The sequence below is a fragment of the Neltuma alba genome, unplaced genomic scaffold (assembly GCF_004799145.2).
Source record: "Neltuma alba isolate B1F8T4 unplaced genomic scaffold, ASM479914v2 tig00011585_pilon, whole genome shotgun sequence".
Lineage (NCBI taxonomy): Eukaryota > Viridiplantae > Streptophyta > Magnoliopsida > Fabales > Fabaceae > Neltuma > Neltuma alba.
The window spans coordinates 235249-257051 of NW_021636238.1; the positions used below are offsets into that span (position 1 = coordinate 235249).

The following is a 21803-nucleotide window of genomic DNA, read 5'->3' on the forward strand; positions in this document are numbered from 1 at the left end:
TTCTAGTTAGCAGAAAAGTGAGATGGAAGTAGGGCTTCCTTTTTTTTTTTGCCAGCAGGAAACAGGGCTTTTGTGAAAAGAGGAATGCTAATTGCCCAAGCTGAAGTACCATAAATATGTTGAATGGGCTTGGACAAGTGATTTGATTAATGCATCTCCGATAAAAAATGTTTATTTAGGAACGGTCTCCATCTTTTCTTATATATCCTTGTATTTTTAAAAATATTTTTTGGCCAAAATTTTAAAAATGTTTAGATAAATACTTAAATGGGATTTTTTTTTGCCTTGATGGATGTCTCGAATGCTATGGGTTTGGTCACCACGTGAGATGAAAGATATTAAAACCAGTGAAAAGAATAATCATGGAAGTATAAAATGATTGTTCTTTGCTTTTTTGACAATTTAGAATGCATAGAAGTTGTCTGATAATAATTATGGACATTATGGACATGATGGTCGTTAGAGTCCATTCTTTTAAACTTTAAAAATTTGCATCCTTGGGGTGAGTTTTTCCTCTCCCGTCCTCAACTCTCTTGAGGTGGTGGAAATCGTCTTTCTCATCCTTGTGCGAGCTATGGTCATGCCGTCTTCCTCCTCTGTCCGTCCTTTGTGTTGCCCGTTCTTTCTTCTTTTTTTTGTGGTAATGAGTTTTCTATGGTGGCGTTCTTTATCTCTCTGACAATAATCAACCCTGTGGGTTTTGATTCCAATGCCACTTGCTTTGATGGGTATAGATCAAATATCGACAATGTGACTTGGATATACGTTTTTGGGGGAAGGGCACTGTTGGTGTCTGTCTCTATTGGTAGTTGCTGGTCTTGTTCGGTGGGGGCGATTCGAAGCTGTTAGTATTGGGTATATGCTTTATCAAGCCGGGTCTGTAAATAGGCGGCCAACGGTGAGCTCTCTTTCCTCCGATGCTGTATATTTGGCTGACGACTGTAGGTGTCGGCTTCTATGGGTTCTTCTATAATTTTAACAACCATTCTTGGTTGCTTTTTAGCCTACAAGAGAGGTGGGTCCTTTGGCGGTGGTTGTTTCAAACCCCCACCCCTTACTTTGGCATCAATACCGGTGACGACGTTATCTCCCTACAGACTTCGGCAAATCGACAGTGGTCCTTTCTCTCCTAGTTTTAGTATCAGAGTTAGGGTTTTTGTTTTCGGCTATTAGCATGATGGCCTTTCTTTGTTGGTCTTTTATTGGACTTTGTTTGTCTTGGTTCTTATTTTAATGAAAATATAATCCTAGCAGGTCAAAACAAATTATGCTAAACATGAGAATTCTTTTTTAATTGTTTGTTTACCCTCTTAGGCGAACTCTCCATAATGCTGCATTTCAAATATGCCTGGAGGCAAAAACACAAGGACGTTCGAGCACAAGGAAAACCCAAAAAAGAGGACTTGAAGACGCAAAGCTACACAGGAAGATGAAGCAGTTCTATCTAGAACAAGGATATTTATCAAAGTTGATTTATGCCTTCATCATCAAGGTATAGAGTCATAATTAATTAATTACTTAATAATAAAAAGGGCCATACAGAGCCACATCATAGTTTATCTGATCAAGTGGCGCGACATCCATGGTGGAATGATAGTGGCGCTTCTGGGTGCTGTCTGATGAGCTTCCACTTCTTCCTCTTCTGATCCTCTTGCTTGATGTAAATTCGCACTAATGAACAATCAAAAGAAAGATTTAACGGACACTTAATCAAACTAGATCTTTTTTAGAGAAAACTGTTTAGATAAGACAAATTCCAAAGACTTACAGAGTCAAAATAATCTTTAAGATCCAAAATGCTTAGAGTTACTTACAAATTGCTCATCAATAAAGGAATTTGAATTCATAGTTTTATGATATACGAATAAAATATTTTGTATTACAGAGTTTGAAAAATAAAATATAGATTATTAATGGTAGGGTTTGATTGCTTTATGTATTTGTGCGTTGTTATTAATATTGATCATCAATCAAACTTTACCCATATTTTCATGCCTCTGCGTAGAAAAAAACTTTGAGAGAATAAAGCATTCACGGTTGACTGAATAAACTTTTATTTTTTAAATATCAAATCGTGAAACTCTCACCAATTTCCTAGTGATTCCTCCATGTCTAAGATAATATTATGAGAGTTTAATGTTGTGTAAGGGTAACTGGGCCATTAGAAAGTAATACAAAGATTAGTAATGTGGTGATAACTGTACTTGGAAAATTAAATTAAAAGATAATAAAAACTAAGAATCTGTAGTAAAAAAATACAGCGGAGAATCATGTTACAGTCACACCCACACGCATCTTTAAATTGAGTTTTGCAGACTTTAAACCTTAAAGTAACATTTTTAAGGGTAACTCAATACAAGAATATGACTGTCAGAAAACCCCTTTTTTTTTAAAAAAAAAAAACAGGACTGTCAGAAAACTTGTAGCATAGGTAGACTCATTATAAAATTAAGAATTTATAACAAGATACCCTATTTAAAAATTATAAATACATTACAACTAGTTTCTCAAACTCTACACAATGGATAGAAAATATATATATTTTTTCACAAAATTTGTATGCATATCAATTTCTTGGACTGCATTTAGGGAGACCCAAAAACTATATGGGAGAAAGAATCTGGAGATTCTTTTTGGGACAAAACTGATCAAATAAGATATGTTGTTTCGTTTCTTGAACAAAAAAAGAAATCTTTTCAAGTGAATTTAAATGATCGATTGCTAGAAAATCCTTTCTAGTGTCAATGAACACACAAACAAAAGAGGGGGAAATCTTATGAACATCCATATCAGATGGCCTCATGAGTGTGAACTCAAATATGTCTATTTAGCAGATTGGATAATAATACACATATTTTGCGCCCTTCCACTATCACCTAGAGCCAATCTATATATCATATATATTATATTTGCTTTAAGACCCGCTGCAATGGGATGGAATATTTTAATGTTTTGTTTTCTGCAAATAAGCTGCCACCCACAGCATTCTTCTTGAAGAAGCACTAGTACTTAACAACTCAACATCACATAATTTTCTTTAAAGAAATTCATCCACATCCTTATTAGATAAAATATAATGACAAACATCTAAGAACTTCAACTTTGTCCTTCTCAGATCATTCTTATAATCGCTTGACCAATGTTCTATAGGCTTCCAATTTTAATTATTAATCCAAGTTTTGAATCCATTAGAGATTTCAAGTTCATGTTTCACCATAAAGGATATATATAGACGGAGAAAAAGAAAGAGAGAGATACCCAAGAGTTAAAGTAGGAAGTTGTAGCTGTTGAGCAGGTACATTGAAGCTAGGTAAATTATGTCCTTGAGTGTCCTTCTCCTTCTGGGGATTTTCAGTCAGTGTCTTTTCTTTCTCCTTTACCTATAAATCCATAAATAAACAGTCACAAAGGTATTAATAAAGTCTTCAAATAAAATAATAAGTAGATTAGGGTTAGCCACTCAAAATCGTTCTGAAAAAAGTTAAAGAGAGAAAGTAGAGAGAGTTGCTCTAAGTTTTTTTTTTTTCCCATACAATCCAATGACCCAAGTGCCCGGAAGCATCCTCTTGATCAGTCATTGACAGATCAGGTGCAACTGGGCTACGTGGACTTTTACTTAGCATAAATGAGATGGGAGGAAGTGGGGTTGGCGAGGCTCAACCATAGGACGCAGATGGAGGGAGTTCCACAAGAAGCGAGGAAGAAAATAGAGGGAAAGTTGCGCGAAAGGCCAAAAATTACATTGGAGAAGTTTCACTGCAGTCGAGAGAGGAGGACTAGATGGTAGAACCAAAAATAGTATCGGAAACGCAAGACAAACCTCGTCTATCTTATGCTAAAGCCAAAAATGAATAGGAATAGAGAGGGAAGTAAGGATAGCAAAATGGAGGAAGTTTGGGATAGGAACCTCCTGTATAGCGATGAGAATGTTATAAAGGAAGGGGTTACTATCCTAGATACTGAACTAGGACCACAGATAAACTTCTCAGAGAAGGAATGTAAGAGATTGGAACAGAGCTAGAAAAACTCCCTTACTGTGAAATTTTTGGGAGGGAGCATAGGCTTCATGCAACTGAGGCCTAAACTGCAGCTTTCATGGGGAAAGGAGGAAAGGTTGATATGTCAGTTATAGGAAATGGTTATATGATAGCCACCTTCCAGGAATTGGATGACTACTACTTGGCCTTAGAAGGAGGATCTTGGCTACTCTAGAACAATTATATAACAGTGCAAACATGGAAGAGGAACTTCAACCCATGGAATGAGAAGATCCAAAAGGTTGCTGTTTGGGTGAGATTACCTGGACTTCTTGGAGATTACTACGATAGGAAGTTCTTCTGTACTCTAGAAAATAAGATAGGCACAGCAATAAGGGTGGATGAGATGACCTTGTCAAGAGCGAGAACGATATATGCATGAATGTGCGTAGAAGTATATCTGAATGTCCCACGCTTGGGTTTATACATTATAGATGGTAATAGATTAAAGATTGAATATGAAGGCCTAAGGCCTTTAGATTATATGTTTTCATTGTGGTAGATTTGGACATGACCATGACCACTGCCCACTCAAGCTGCCAGCCATAGAAAAAACCACACATGCTGGAGGTGCTAACAATAAGGCCATCAGAAAGGAAGGAGAGAACAAGTTGCCAGAAAAGGACCAGGAAGAAAGATTTCGATAATGGATGTTGGTGCAAACTTTGAGGAGGGAAAGACGGCCAGTGGAAAAAGAAGGTCAGAATGTGTCAAGCAAAAAAGGATTTGAATAAGGAGATCCACGCCTCGAGAATTGCTACATTAGATGTTGAAGAAGTGAACCTTGAAGAAAGAGAGAAAGAGGTGACTTTGTGAAAGCCCCTAAAGGACGTCTCTAATGTACCAAAAGGGAAAGAGAAAAAAGAGCTGATGGCGATGCAATCAAAAAAGATTATAGAAGGGTAGGGAAGAAGCCTAAAAGGACGGACAACAAATGGGAAGTCAGTAGGATCTACAAGCCTATCACAAGACATAAGGCAGGAGATAGAAGGAACTATAGTGGGACCTAAGACTAGAGCAGTAATAGGGGGAAGCATAGAGGGTCTGAGGCAAGGAAATATTGATGAAAAAAAATGGAAATAAATAGGCAAGAGATAGTAGGTCGAACTGTAAAAGAAAGAAGCAACAATATAGGCCCAAGGCACCAAAGGTGGGCTTAATAGAAGGAAAACCAAGTGGGCCAGAATCAAGAGTCAGAAGGTAGGTGGTTAGAGAACAACAGAGACAGAATTAAGGATCATATAGTTGAACATTTTCCAGACTCACTCCCAAATGATATGGACGAGCTAATAGGCTGTGAGGAGGAAAAGCCACTTGATTTTGATAATCCAATAAAAGTTGCAGGACTATCAGAAATAGAATCTCATTTGGCAAGACAGAGAAAGATTGAGTCACGACTAGCAAACAGGAACCACCAATTGATGTAAGTGTGGTTTCTTCAATCTCTTTTATATAGTTTTTTATGATGATATTAGCTTGGAATATAAGAGGATCTACTGGAAGTAATTTTGGCATCACTCTAAAAGAACTCAAGAGCTGCTATAAATCAAGAATAGTGATACTGGTGGAAACTTGATGCGGTGGTATTAAAGCACAAAAGGTTATTAAAAAGCTGGGCTTTAACCACCAGATAATTGAGGAAGCATGTGGCCTCTCAGGGGGAATCTAGATTCTTTGGAATGATAACACGATTAGTATCTTAGTCATTTCCCACCATAAACAATTCATACATTGTGCAATAAGGGGACTAAGATGTGATTCATGAAACCTCATTACCATTTAAGGAAGTCCACGAGAATCAGAACAGAGAGAGTTGTGGGAGTGTCTAAAGGATATTGTGGGAAGGAATACAGCACTTTGGCTTCTCTAGGGTGACTTTAATGATATAAGGGATGAAAAGGAACAGTGAGGAGGTAGACGAATACAAGAGAGAAAATGCAAGAGATTCAACGAGAACATTGAAAAATGTGGACTAATAGAACTAGGTTCAAAGGGGCCCAAGATGACATAAAGAGGCCCAATTACTTTACATGGGAATAGAATGTTCAAATGCCTAGATCGCGGGCTATGTAACCCAACTTGGAGGAATATGTTTGATGAAGCTTGGATAAGGGTTGGACCCATAATCAATTCAGATCATCATCCCCTCTTTGTTTTCTTAAAGGAAAAAAATGAAGCGAAGGGGAATCGGCCTTTTAGATTTGAAGCTTGTTGGATGAAGCACAGAGACTTTAAAAACTTGGTGAGAAAAAAACTAGGAACAACTAAGAGCAATGTGGTAAACTTTGAAATAGCTTGAACCTAAACTTCTTGATTGGAATACTAACATCTTCGGACACATTGCACAAAGGAAAGATGAACTCTTGAGAAGACTAGATGGTATTCAATGATCCTTGCACTATAAGCACAATCCATTTCTGGACAGGTTGGAGAGGGAGTTGCAAGAGGAACTTAGAAGCCTGCTTGATGAGGAAGAACTACCGTGGTTCCAAAAGGCCAACTACAGTGGCTAAATGATGGGGATTGGAACACATTCTTGTATCACACCAAGACAAATGTAAGGAGAAGGAAGAATAGGGTCAATGTACTAAAAAATGAAGACAATGACTGGATAGAAGGTAAAGACGAAACGGGTCAGCTTGTAAACCGCTTTTTCCAGAAACTCTTCACAGAGGAAAGCAACTAGAGAACGTGGCCTACATGAAGCACTCTTGCCCAAAAGTGACTGTAGAAGAATGGAGAAGCATCTATGGGGACATTAATAATGAGAAAATCAAAAATATTATGTTTGCCATTGGAGGCCTTAAAGCGCCAGGTAAGGATGGCTACCCAGCAATCTTTTTTTAGAAGCATTGGGAGATTATGGGTAAAAGTGTCACTCAATCGATTGGAAACATATGGTACAGTCTGCCAAAATATCAAACAGGTAAACTCTATACTCATTGTGCTCATACCAAAGGTAGACAATCTTGAAAAAGTGACCTAGTTGAGACCAATCTCACTTTGCAATGTGATTTGTAAGTGCTTATCCAAGATCATTATGCAAAGGCTCAAACTAATCATGGAAAAAATTGTCTGCCCTTTCCAAGTGAGTTTTGTGCTTGGTCAAAATATACATGACAACATAATAATTGTCAATGAGATGGTGCATTCAATAAAGCAGAAAAGAGGAAAGAAAGGTTTTATGGCCATTAAAGTAGATCTAGAGAAGGCGTATGATAGAATCAATTGGAGATATTTGGAGAGAATCTTGCAAGAACTAGATGCCCAGATGAAATGGTAAAAAGAATTATGGCCTGTGTCCAGAGCTCAGAAACTAAAGTACTCTAGCATGGAGACAAAATGGAACCTTTCTACACTTCCAGAGGTTTACGACAAGGAGACCCGATCTCTCCCTATCTCTTTGTGCTTGGCATGGAAAACTCACCCACATGATACTTGATACAACGAGAGAGAACCACTGAAGAGGAATGAGAGCTAGTCGAAAAGGACCTATTACATCTCATATGATGTTTGCTAACGATCTTGTTCTTTTTGCTGAGGCTAACACTAAACAATTACAAATTATCCTTGAATGCTTTTGGGAATTTGATGATTGCTCGAGACACAAGTTGAGTCAATAAAAAACCTATATTTACTGCTCCCCAAATGTAGACAGGAGAACCAGGAGGGAGATTTGTAGCACAAGCAAGCTCAAGGAGGTTGAGGAGCTGGGAAGGTACGTGGGCGCCAACAATTCATCTCCAAAAAGAAGAAGAGACAAGTTTCAACCAATTGTTGAGAAGATAAGGAAGCAACTGAGAGGATGGAAAGCTGCAAGTTTATCCTTTGCTGGATGATTAACACTTGTTAATTCTGTGACTAGCTCTATGTCACTCTACCCAATACAGCATGAGAAGATCCCCAAGAGAGTAATCAAAGATATTAAGAGAGAGTAGAGGAACTTTATATGGAGTGAGCAGGATGGTAAAAGGAGATGGCATGCCATTGTGTGGAACACACTCTGTAAGCCAAAACTAGAAGGAGGTATGAGTGTGAAATCATTACAAGCAATGAATGAGGCTTTTCTCCTCAAATTACTCTGGAGGACGATACAAACACCAAGTGACCTATGGGTTGAAGTTTTAAAAGGCAAGTATGGAAGAGAACAAGAAGAAGGAAATCAAATAATAGCAAGAGGGAGTGACTCTCATCTATGGAAAGAAATGAGGAAAGTATGGGAAAAATTCCAGAGAAACATCCAGTGGGAAGAAGGAAGAGCTAAGTGGAAACTAAACAAAAGCGGGCTCTTCTCTACAGGAAGTGCTTACAACTGGTTCTACTAGGGAAGAGAAGCTATAATGAGTGGATTACGGGGTTATTTTTCTCCAAATTTTGGAAACTATGAATATTTTTCAATTTTTGAAAAATAATACAAATGATTTTTAAGGGGAAAAAATTTATACAAAAATCCTCTAAGGTTTGCTTGAATTAGAGAGCTAGACCTTTTATTTTAGAAGGAAAACTTAAATTTCTAGTGAAAATAAAGAGTAAAAACAACAAAAGATTCTCCTAATTTTTGCTGAAATTGTTTTGTCGGTAACATTTTGAGATATTTTTATTAGTTTGAAAATAGAAAGAAAGATCTATATAAATCTCAACAAAACTTACATGAGATCGCATAATTAACATTATTAGTAGAATATGTGAATTCTACCTTCTTTGCTAATATGTTGTTTTGCTCCTGCAATGCCCTTGCCTGCCATGTGCACACTAGAGAGTTATATTGGAATCTACTCACGACGTTATTATTCTTCGTCTTTTTTTCTCCATAATAATATTATTATTCATTATGCAGAAACCATCTTCAAATGGTAAGGGTAAATACAGTTCACAAGCATAAGTCAGGATTTGATCTGTTTTTTTTTTTTGTCATTTTCTGACCTTCGGATTTGATCTGTTTTTGATCAGGGACAACCCAATTTGGACTTGTTATATGCTACGTGTTACTTTTTGAACATTTGTCACACTATGAAATAATATGTGAAAAACAATATAAGAATGAACAAATCTTTGATGATAAGTTTAAATAAAAAAAGTAAATATATGCAAATATGATGTCACCGAATCTTCTTAAGCATTTCACATAATAATACGCCATATCCAGAGTAAGTCCACAGAGAAGTGTGTTACCACTGACCAGTGATTCCTAAACAGAGTTTTGACACGTGAACACTGACATCATGGTCTAGATTCTTTTGTACTTATAATTGCAAATTTCAAAGAGCATTTTAAATCTTTAGCCTCAAACGCTATAAAAATATTATAAAAAACCTCCAAACAGTGAAACACTGAAACTCTTGGCTATTCTCTCCAACGTTACAAGTGATGATTTTTAACCATATGCGTCTGAAAATTCAATTCTTTCTAAGCATACTGTTCATTGATGGGGATTGAACTAAATTAATGGGGTTAAGTAATTGTTTTTTTATTTGTCAGGAATATTTTCCGGATTAACACATCAACTATACTTAATATTCTGCAAAATAACTTATAAAATGATATACAAAAATCCTCCTAAAAGGTGACTTATAAAATGCGATGGCGGGAATATAATGATTAAGTTAACAGTTCAGAATAGGATGCTTTCGAGAAATTCAATTGGAAGTATAGTTTATTCTGCTACAAATTAAATTATGTCCATTTAAGTTCAATTTCAACCTCTGTACCAATTCAAAATAATATCAGTTTTATGACACATACCTTCTTCTGATGCTCCGAGATGGATTCATTCATCATTTGGTTCTGCGTCAATAAAAATGACCACTCAATCATGTACCAAATAGAAACTAATATAATTATTTTTATAATTCTAGTTAAATTAATTAACCTTGTCTCTCTTCTATTATTTACCTTTCTTGTTCGAATACGCTTCATAGCTGTGTCGATCTGTTGCTCCAAGTTCTGAAGCTCTCTCAAACTCAAGATATCAAGATCATGTCCTCCATAGTTCCTACGTGGAAGATTAATTATATATATATATATATATATATTTCTGTTATTATATTCTCTTTATTCATAATTTGTGTTTAGACTGTACGATTTCACAAGAAAGGCTAAAGCTGATCTTCCTTTATCTTGGTAACACATTTGATCCATTCATAAGAGTTAATTATGTTATAGTAATCTAATTGTGGAAAAAGCCTACAAAAATCATTTAAAAACTGAAAGGTCTAAGTTTATCATATCCAGTATATAGGTATTTTTGTGTTAAATGCAAGACTTTATAGGCAAAAGAAAGACTCATTTAGAGTTAATATCATCCGTGCATTCAATTTAGATTGTCCATAATTTTTTCTTTTATCAAAGATAAAGATTAAACTAGACAAATATAAATCATTCACATTAATTAAACAGCTAAATTTTACCCAAAATACCAATTTTTCCCTTGAAAAAAACGTAACATGAGAGATCTAACTTTTTCTTGAGGAAAAAAATGGAGTACATAGCTGAGAGTAAATGTTAGGTGTGAGTACCTAATGTTCTTCTCCAAGATTTTAGCCTTGGTGGTAAGTTTGTAGAACTCCAAGGACAAGTTTCCCTATACAAATGATTTAGGAGAGTTACAGAGAACAACAATCAAATGATCTTCTATATATTGAGAATTATAACATCCAACTTACCTTGCCTCTTCAAATTAAATTAAATATGGATGTTAGAGTAATATGAAATTGCTTAAAAATCAATTAATGAATAACATAAAACCGACATCTGTTACTCAATAGGAGACTTTTATATTCATAGGCGCTACGTAATGTGGGCATAAATTGAGATTACATCAATAAAATAATTTTTTTGGATTATTGTTGGTTAATTATATTTTGTCTATTTATATCGAATATAAAGGATTCAAATTAAGTACGTCATGGTCAATAAACAGGAAAATATATGGCACTTGAAAATCTAAAATTCACAAAATTGACAGTCAATCTTAAAAACCAAAATCTGTAAGAAGTACCTTAGGAACAAGTTTTCATCAACATTTTTTCAACTACTATTCATATTTCTTTTTACAGTTATAATTCGATCGTTTTGATATCTTGAAAATATTTTAAATTTATTATCATCTGGAGAAAAGATAAAACTTGCAAACACTGGCAAAAACAAAGTTTTGCTTTTTAGAACACAATGATAATTTTAAGAAGCAACAATTGTTGCATATTCCTGTAATTTGTTTTTGAGATATTTTGATTTCTAAGATGTTTGGTTCTCATGTTACGAGTTTTTTGGTTCATCATTGTAAATAATCCCTATGTGTTAAAAATAATGTCACATTTATAAGATCGTCAAATGTTTGTGCATGATGCCATTGAGATTTAATTAACTTTTGTACATTGATTTAAAAATAATGTCACACTTATAACATCGCCAACAAAATTTCATTATTATCCAATGCTAAATGTAAGAGGTAGTAAAGGATTTATTGTAGTATTAAATGTAATAACGCCTTAGTTCATTTTATCAATCAAATTTATAATTTTTTTCTAAACTCTTTTTTGATTGCACATATATATTAAGAATGTTTTTATTGAGGGAGTAGTTTCTAATACAAATGATTAAAAAAATGTGTTTTAGAAAAATTAACACACTTTCTTAACTAATTTTTTAATATATATAAATTAGTTATCTAGTTCATATATTTAAAATTAAAGGGAGAAGAAGGCATGAAGCTTCTGGAATGTCTGTTTTTCTTCCTCATCAAACTGGCAGGAACCAGTTCAACAGAAGAAAGGCAACTGATGTTAATACCTGAGATTCGATGTTAGCTTCAGCAAGTTGTTCTGTGTGCGTCTGTCTCTCATATCGTTCCAGAATGCCATCCAAGCTGCTCCACAAAATGAAAATTACAAACTTTATTTGGATCTTAACAAATTAATATATGGACGTAAAGGAGGGGGGAATTTGTATCAATAACAAAAAATGAAACAAAAGGTGTAAATCAATTGAACCAATCACCCATATGGCTTTTCCGAATTTTCCAATTCTTATCGGCTCTATGTACGGAAGTTCCACTTCAAATGATGGGCACTAGTCTAATATAAGTATCAATGACATAGCATAAGAAACAGAGCGTTAAGCAAGCATATGTAATATAGCTTAAAAACTAATTGCTGAAAAATATCAACGATATGGCAAAGTACAATAAAATATTATTACGGCACGTACGTCATTTTCTAAATTAGTAGTTTTGCAGAAAGGAACTTTTATTTCAGGTGTTGGGACAAGCCTCATTGCATTTTTAATAGAGAAAATAATGTTGGGACATGTTTTTTGTTGGCATAAATATCTTCCTATTGAAGACAATCTTATTTAAGGCACTGTCAGGTATTAAATGCGAACACCTCTTCCACAGGAATTCGAACTTTGCTTCATCAAGTTGTGAGAGACCAATCCCTTTCACTAGACCTTAATGTTAGGACATGTTTTGTATGCCACGCCATTATAGCTGCTATGGCTTACCACACATGAAGGGATCATTTCTCTCTGTTTTCTCCTCATCCCATCTCCACCTTTGAATTGAAAATCGAACTGTTGAGGTTTAATGTTTCATAAAATTATTATTATTATAATTTACAAAATAAATAAATAAATTTAAACTTTGTTTTGAATATGTATCAAAAAAATAAAAAAAATTATTTTATAAACTATGAGAGGACTTGTGCAATAGTAGTATTTCAAAACGTACAAGTTATTCAATTCCAGTAGATAGCCCTAAAGATAAGAAATGAATACTGTGAAAATGAAAAGATGTCTCCCAGAGAAGCTTAGAGACACCGATTTAGTTTTTTGTTTTTTTTTTGGGTCCTCCTGAAAAAGTGTAATACTACCTCTTAATATAAAAGTTAGACACCTAATTTATGAATATTAAAAAAATTAATTAAGTTAGTTATTTATATAATAAATGACTATTACCTTTCCTAAAATATATTTGTTAATTATGTGCATTAGAATGCAAAACCTTTTAACATACTATGAGCACTATTTTAGGAAAAATAAATAAATATGGAAGAGAAATATGATTTAATGTTGTACTGCATGTTTTGCCACTATAGAGGTTTTGGAAAGAGGGTTTTAGGTAACACAGAAATAGACGTTTTCAACCAAAACGACAACTATTTTAGGTAACACAGAAATAACAGTTTTTGACCACATTCAATCTAACCTAAATCCAAATCCATGTAAAACATACCTAAGCTTAGTAGCGCATTTTGCCTCCAACATTTTTAGTTTAACGACATAATTGCCATTATACATAATTCATCGGTACTCAGGCAACAGAGGAAATAACGAATACAATAATCACAATTCTGATAAGAACTGTTTTCTTGGCAGAGGATTGAGGATCAAGTGGAGACAGAATGCAGTGAAGCCCAAAAAAAAAAAATTGAACAAGAAGAAGAAAAAGAAGAAGGAACCAAGCTTTTTTAAAATTTTTGGCCAAGGAACCAAGCATTTTAGGTAAACGTATACACTACTAAACCGAGCCGTTTATGTATCGGTTGCATACTGCATCCGAGAAGAGAGAAATGACAGATTCCAAGTCACCAAATCAACTCAGAATACAAGTCCTATTCCAACTTATAGACCTCATACTTCTTTTGTTTTTTCAAGTAGTCACTAATTGTTTGTCATCTTCCACTAATATAAGTAAAATCGTACGATCTTCCACTTATATAAAAACTTTCATTCTACTAAGTTAGAGGGGAAAAAAAAACAGGATTAGAGGCATGAAGAAAGAAAAGACACCGAACCAAGCTATATATATGTGTTGCATCTGAAAAGAGAGGGAAGATAATTCAAATCACCAAATCAACTCAGAAAACAAGTCCTACTCCAACTTATAGATGTTATTCCCCCCGCAACCCCCCCCCCCCCAAAAAAAATCAGAGGGAGACACTACTTGCTTGAGGTAAGCGGGATCATACTTGTTATCTCCCATTTATGTAGAAGTTTTCATGCTACCAAATCATGAGATCATTGGTTAGATGTCATGTTTCCTTCTTTCATTGTTTTTCCCCCTCACGTTCTATGATCAGGTTGATATTTGCCATGCTGACTCATCTCTTTCATAGTTACTTCTTTTTTTTTTTTACCAGATCTCTTTCATAGTTACTTAGGCTATTGCATATTCTAAATTTTGATTCAAATTATTTTCCAAAGCAAGTAAAGAGATTGGGCACTCAGCAAATGTGGATGTTTTGCATATATGTATCAGACATGACATGGCATCTGATATGACTTTAATATCTATTACGGTTTGACCTTTAGATTTTATTGCCCATCTCATCATGTGCATCATTCTGACCTATGAAACTTACCCTGAGAAGCCTAATTCGCACAATTCAAAGTATTTAAACTTTTTTTTTCCTAACTTCTAAATATATATTGTTTAATTTTAGAAAAAATAGCAAATAAGACCCCCAATATATGAAATTGTGATTTGAGACTCTCAATTTGGAAAATGGTAAATAAAGACCCAGTTTCATAATGTAAATATAAAATCTTAACGAAATGTCTGAAATATCCCTTAGCCAAATTGTGATTTGGTCTATTAAAGTTGTTATTCATTAAAGTGAACTTGTCATTTCCCATAATGAACTTGTAATTTGGTATACCTTCAGCCAAATTGTGATTTGGTCTACTAAAGTTGTTATTCACTAAAATGAATTTTTCATTTTCCATAATCAACTTGTCATTTGGTCGAGGGGCATTTCAGACATTTCACTAAATTTCATATTTGCAATATAAGACTGGGTCTTTATTTGCTATTTTTCAAATTAAGGGTCCCAAATCACAATTTTACATATTAAGGGGTCTTTATTTTCCATTTTCCCTTAATTTTATAATTTTACAAAATATACTTTTATATTTTTAAAATTACATGTTGTGGAAAATACCTATAATGTGTCAATTAAGTTTTGGGTATGGTGCATAAAAGATCATCCAAGTAAACAACACAACAAATTTAGAATAGCTAAGTGATATATGAATAGTTAAGCACCAGTCCACACAAAAAATCAACATAGTATCATAGAAACAAAAAAAAAAATAGAAAAGGCATAACAACTACAAGATCCAATACGCATTCAAAAATTGTAGAACGATACTCTAATGTACAAACCCAGGCAACAAAGAAAGGTGATGGACTAAAGTCCCTAATTGAGACTAAAAGAACATTAGCATAGAGAAATAAATAAATTAAGCCCAAATGCTGATTGGACTTGGGATAAAAAGGAGTTAACAAAGCCTCGTTACATTTGAGTAAGTTTCACATTTAAAAATGATATGAAAAAAATTAAAAAACCAAATTGGTCATAAATATAGAAGATAGTTGAATAGTTTATTTTGATTCTAAAAGGAAACCTCAATTTGTTTTGACTTTCAAACGTAAATTTTTTTCCTAAATTATTCTTCTTGATTACACATTAAAGGAAAGTTCCATTAATGAGATAATTTTAATGCAATTAATTAAAAATAGTGTCTTAACCAATACACATTATTTTGTAAATAACTAATTTACCGAATTTTTTAATATCTATAAATCAGTTATTTGGCTTCTATTATTAAGATCCGAGGGAGTACTAGTGGGTAAATCTCACGGGACTAAAACAACAGTGAAACCTAAAATTTGCCATGGAATCATATCTGACAAAACGATAGGCCTCCTATTTAAAAACTTATATACGGAGTGGAAATGCCTAAATTAAGTGGTCCCAGACATACAGCCAAGGTTGTTCCATGCATTAATCCCTGTATGACTTTTCGTCCATTTCCTTCATATATAATTATTAAATGATTAATTAAGATCCATGGTTAAAGTTTTCTCATTCATTCACATTTTTATTTGTTCAATTGCTTATATTGGGATATAGGGCATCATTAGACCTAGCTAGGGCAGTAAACAAGTCATGATATTTCCCGTTCAGGTTAGCTTGTTTTGCCAGGAAATTGATTGAGCTGAACAATATATATAAACATGCTTAGTTTATTTAAATAAATAGGAGCTGTCAAGCTCCACTCATATAATTAAGCTCCTTGAAGATTACACATGAAGCAGCATAGGACTTAATGATTTTTTTTTGGTTAAAAAAAAATACTAGCTCTGATTTTTAATATAAAATTTAGTTTGCAATTGAATTTGAAGTACAGACTAGATAATATCTTAATAGCTAGGATTTGAAGTCACAATCTCTACCAACACCTCACGCCCTGAAACTTAATGAGTTGAGTGAAGATTATACATACAAATAATTAGATATAATATACTCCTCCGATCTTTAATATAGGACCCAATTCTTAAATTGGTTTTGGTCCTAAATATAAGACCCATTTCTCATATTTATCAATTTTCTCTAAATTACTCCTATAGATACTCTCTCAACTATAATTAAGTAGAAGAGGGAGATGGGGCATTAAGAAAGATGATTATGGTATTTTAGGAAAAATGTGTCACTTTTCTTATAATTAACCAACTTACCTAACTTCCTTAATCTAATCAAATTTGTTGAATGGGTCTTATATTAAGGACCGGAGGAGTATAAATATTCATAGACTAAACCCCATATTGATCTCTCACTAATAGAACTATATATAGAGAGAGAGAAAGTATTATATGTAATTGTTTTCTTAATTAATTACTCATGGACGTAATAATTATATTGTTGATTTAGTCTATCATAGAATTTTTGCTTAATTTAATTCCCCAAATAAGAATATTTCTTACCTTAATCCTTATGAATATACTCCTCTGATCCTTAATGTTGGACCTAACTTGAGAGTTGATGTTGGTTCTATATATAAAGTTTATTTCACATGTTCATCAATTTTTTTCAAATTAACCCTATTGATATTCTTTCAACAAAAATCAATTAGGAGAGAAAGATAGAGAATTAAGGAAGATGATTAGGGTATTTTATAAAAAAATATATCATATTAACTAATCTAAACTAACATTCTTAATCTACTCCAGTAAGTTAAGTAGGTATTACATTAAGGACCAGAGGAGTAACCATCATCAATGATATCTTTATGCATAAATATCTTTTTCATGTGTTGTTGGGTTAGTGATCATTATATACTAGAACATTATTGATGACAGCATATTTGTGAGAGAATAAAAAGGCCTTATTATGTGGCAAATTGTTCATTAAATTATTTGTTGAATTAAAAAACTTAATTTCAAGATTAAATTCATTAATTTGAGTTCGAAACAAGCTTCCATTCCTCAGACTCAAGTTATTCATCAAAAAATAAAAGAAAATAGAAAAATTTTAACTGGATTTGAGAAGTGCTTCCACTGCATGGAGTCCAAAGGAGCAGCTAAATTGTTCACAACTTCTGAATAATAGTGTGACTTTATTATACAAGTTGACTTTTTTTTAAATAATAATTAGCTTCCATTCCTAACTCGTTCATATATAATTTTTTTTTAAAAAAATTAACCTAAATAGGTAGATGTATTGCATGGAGCTCAAACGAGGAGCCACATTCTTCACAACTTTTGAATAGTAACTCTCTAGTATAAATTTAATTATTTATGTTAATAATAACTGAGTTATTGCTTGATATTGATTATTGATGACACATAGAAGTGAATTGGATAGAAAGCAAACTAAGGGTTGTTTTTTGGGGTTAAAGTGTGATTTGAAAAGCTGAGAATGAGATAAATGGAAAAGCATGATACTAAATGTGTATTATATATACCGAAAACATTAATTTTCCCGGAAACATTATCATTCTTGCTCTGCCCCTAAAGACCACTTAACTTCATTCATTAAATCATGAATTGGTTATAAATTTTGGTTCTAATGGTAGTGCAGCAATAAAAATCAGATTCTTATTTCAAACTACATTGCAAACAAATAACTCATTTGACTTTATTAAAAATGGCTCACACCTATCAATTCCACTAGGAATTAAAATACACTGTTTCCGTACGCCATGTTAAGAGAACTGTACTGGTCTTTATATATTCCATATTAAGAGAACTGTACTGCGTCTTTATACACACACACACACACACACACATATATATATATATATATTAAAATCTTAAATTTACTGCCTCATTTAATAGCAAACATTTAGTTTTTGGGATTTGAGAAAAAGAGTACAAAAAAGAGGGTATTAAGGCAATCTGTTATCCTGTTTTCATTTTTGAAACAATGAAAGGACACAAGTGGCTATCTCCTTTAAGTATGGTATTAAGTACTTGGCCAAATTAAGTTGGTTTTGCTACAAAGGAACTGGTAGTCTTCACTATGTACTTTCAAATGTGTTAATAATTCGAAAAATAAGCATGCTCACAAACTGACATTCCAAAATTTCTTATATATTATAACATATATGTGAATAAATAATAAATAAATAGTGAAATAACAAGTTCTCGTCCGGTCTACTTTTATATTGATATTTTGGTTGATTAATGATTGATTGTTTGATTTCAGTCCAAAAAAAATTGATTGTTTGATAAATTAGGAGTGATTGGTCAATCCTGTCAAAACTGTCTTGGATAAAATGTGTTGCTTATGAGATGTTTTGTATCTTATATATCAACATTAAAACAGAAATAATAACTTTAAGGATATCAATAATAAGAATAACATATATTTATGTTCAATATATTTATATTTAATATAAAAAGTTATTTAAAAAATTTTATTAGTCATAAATCATAAAGAACAGATTTATTTTTAGAGTTGGTATAAAATATGAATTTCATATTCTAGTTGTAAGCATGTTAGCATGACTAAATAGTTTTAGATTTGAAAAAATTATTATTATTTGTATAACTCTGTAACATGTAATAACTACCGGTCAAAATCAATGTGCAGTACTGGGAACCTTACGTTTCTGTCTAATCGAAAACCCTAATTCTCATAGAACTATGGGTATAATTTAGGGCAAATCTAACGCTTTTTTCCCTTCTATTTACCTATCCATCAACAAATTAAAAATCAAAACTAAATGTATATTTTAAAATAGTGGCCTCCTCTTGACTAGGCATGAAGTAGCAATATTGGATAAATCACCAAATACTAGGTTATTACACCAAGCATAGCTACATAACCCCCTATATACGCAATGCTCTAGGGGATCTCTCTAATTAGTTATAATCATACGTCTAGGCATATATCTATATAGTTATAATTTATAATTTATAGATGGGGAAAAAATACCAAATCTACAAAATGCATATCTATAGGGCTAAGCATGACACCAGATCTCAGACATAACTTCATTAATTTATATCATTGGAATCTTTGAATGCCCCATCTTATATAATTGAAGAACTGTATACTTGCCTATCAAAGTTGCAACAACTAATAAATAGTTAAAAGAAAATTTCGGACAAAACTAGCGGGCATAGTCTAAACTTAATATTACTTGTTTCAGTTCGAAACAAAGAGAGAAAGATTACAAAAACAATGAAGCCCAAGAAAATACATAAAAGACAGATGAAAATAAATTAAAGGATTTCACAACGCAAGATAGATATAGCTTGGTAACTTGATGATGATGATGAACATATACGCACATATAAACTAGCAGATATACCCAGATGACAAGAAGTAAGATCTAGAACAAGCAAATGAAGAAAGATCTACAAGTTCATTTTGTGTGTGAGGAAACTCAAAGAAGAAAGATCAATTTAACGATGAGATCAGAGAGAGAAGAATGAAAACCTGGAATCAGAGGAGAACTCAAAGAGCTTGCCTTTGGTGGAGAAGATAATCACAGCAACTTGAGCATCACATAGCACAGAGATTTCTTGAGCTTTCTTGAACAGTCCACTTCGCCTCTTTGAAAACGTCACTTGACGGCTGATTTTGTTCTCAATACGCCGCAGTTCGACCCTACCCCTTCCCATCTTCTTCTCCTTCTTCTCAATTATTGTCAGAGAGAGAAGAAAGGAAAGTTTTCAGAGAACCCAGTACAGATAAGCAGCAAAAGAAGAAACCCTAAAGAGGGAAATAAAGGAAGAAGGAAAAGCGGAGAACGCTTAAAGAAGGAACGAATGGTGTTTATAACATGGGCATCTTTCTATTTTTGTGCTGATAAACTGTGGAGGAAATGAGTAAAACTGTTTTGTGAGTGATGGCTTCGGAAAGGAAAAAGAAATAGGTTTAGGAAAGAACAAAGCGTGAAAGAAAGAAAAAATAAGGTTTTTGTTTTAGTACAGTGAGTTGTCATTTCAGGATTGGAAAGTGGAAGCCATGTGTGCGGGAAGGACATTGCGTTGTCGAGGTTTGATTGGATGAGAGGGAACACTGTGACTCGTGTCTCAATATGAAACAGAGAGTCCAAACTTTCCGTACGACTCGTGGGACCCAGAGAAACCAAATTGAGTGACGAGCAAGGGAAAGAAACCGAAGTGTTTGGTGGGTGTTTTGTTTTGTTTTGTGGTATCATCGCTTTCATTTAATTGGCTTACGATAGCACATTTTCACATTCACCCAGTGTGTGTATGTGTGTATATATATCTTCCTTTAACTGTCTTACATTCAAATTGTATGCTTATTTTTGGTAAAAATTACCATTTTTAACTTCTGGTTTAGATTTAGTAGCTTGTTTTGATTTGCTTTCGTCCCTTTATTTTACTTTGATGTTTGAAGTATCATAATCATCAGTCTTTTCTTTCATTTTACTTTCTTTTTCCTATATTTGGAACTTTTCTAAGAAAGTATTCACCTTATTAGCTGCTTTACTTCTGAATGTAACGCCCCATCAAGAGAAACAGATGTTTTCGTCTTATCACATGTGGTTATATAAGTTTTAACTTTATACGGTTAGCTCTAAAAAGTCATATAAATTAAATATTTATTTGGACCTTAGTCTGTTAATTATTTGATTCAGAAAGATATACCGATTGATTCAATTCTAGGATGGAAAATGTTTTCAAGACTTTTAATTATATATGCCTTATCAATTCTGTTATACTTGATTTTTTTTTCTTGGAGTCTCTTCAACTTTTCATATGCATTCTTAATTACTCTAAATCATCATGTCTAATAAAAATGGATTAGGGCATATACTTCTGTTATTAATTTCATTGCTATTTTATTTTTGTATATATGTGCGTTTATTTCCATGTGCCCTTGATTATTTACGGTTAATAGCCACTAGCTTCTTAGGCATTAATTTGTTTCCCTGGATTAGGATAGACCTACATGAAAAGTAATTGGGTTTGTTAATAATATACAAGATCTCATTTTCATCCAATAATATTATGAAGTATATTTCCAGTTATTTAATCATAACAGTATTAGTCTTAAATAATAATTTATTCATTTCTTGTGACCTCAATCTTTTAGTGGTATAATTTTATCTATGATCTTTTTTATTTTGGTGCATCCAAAGATCAATGGTAAAATTGTTCTTAAAAAATCATGTGTAAAATTGCACAAAAAAAATTATGAGTAAAATTACACTACTAAAAAGATCAAGATGTCAGGTATTCATGAGAAATAAGATTAGAAGTAAAATTTAACTTAATATTACTTCTGATTCTTAATATACGGTCCACTTTGTAATTTAAGTAGATTTTATTTTAAGAACAGAAGGTAGTCTATTGACATTTGAGAATGTTTTTATCAACATTTTAACTTTCAATATCAATTCTGGGGAGCTCCCTACTTTTGAAAATCCAACTTTGAAAAATCAAGTGCTTTCTTTAGAAAACTGCACAAGTTATTTTACCCGCATCTCATTTACCTATGGTACTGC

General features: G+C 33.1%; 1 protein-coding gene across 1 annotated transcript; it reads right to left on the reverse strand.

Moving 5' to 3' along the window:
* Positions 1–1372: 1372 nt before the first annotated feature.
* LOC114715305 (truncated transcription factor CAULIFLOWER A-like) lies at positions 1373–19993 on the reverse strand. The gene is made up of 8 exons (XM_028900106.1): positions 19763–19993; positions 11826–11901; positions 10553–10617; positions 9930–10029; positions 9780–9821; positions 8734–8775; positions 3259–3380; positions 1373–1671 (listed from the first exon to the last, which is right to left on the reverse strand). The coding sequence occupies exons 1-8, from the start codon at positions 19945–19947 to the stop codon at positions 1557–1559; spliced, it is 747 nt and encodes a 248-aa protein (XP_028755939.1). The 5' UTR covers positions 19948–19993; the 3' UTR covers positions 1373–1556.
* Between the last annotated feature and the right edge of the window lie 1810 nt (positions 19994–21803).

Bases quoted from the DNA above. Each gene is read 5' to 3' on its own strand.
- LOC114715305 (XM_028900106.1), bottom strand. From the start codon at position 19,947: ATGGGAAGGGGTAGGGTCGAACTGCGGCGTATTGAGAACAAAATCAGC. The intron at 10,618-11,825 runs GTATTAACATCA...TCATTTGTATAG, and splicing joins AAGCTAACATCGAATCTCAG to GGAAACTTGTCCTTGGAGTT. The intron at 1,672-3,258 runs GTATCTCTCTCT...ATTGTTCATTAG, and splicing joins CTTCCTACTTTAACTCTTGG to TGCGAATTTACATCAAGCAA.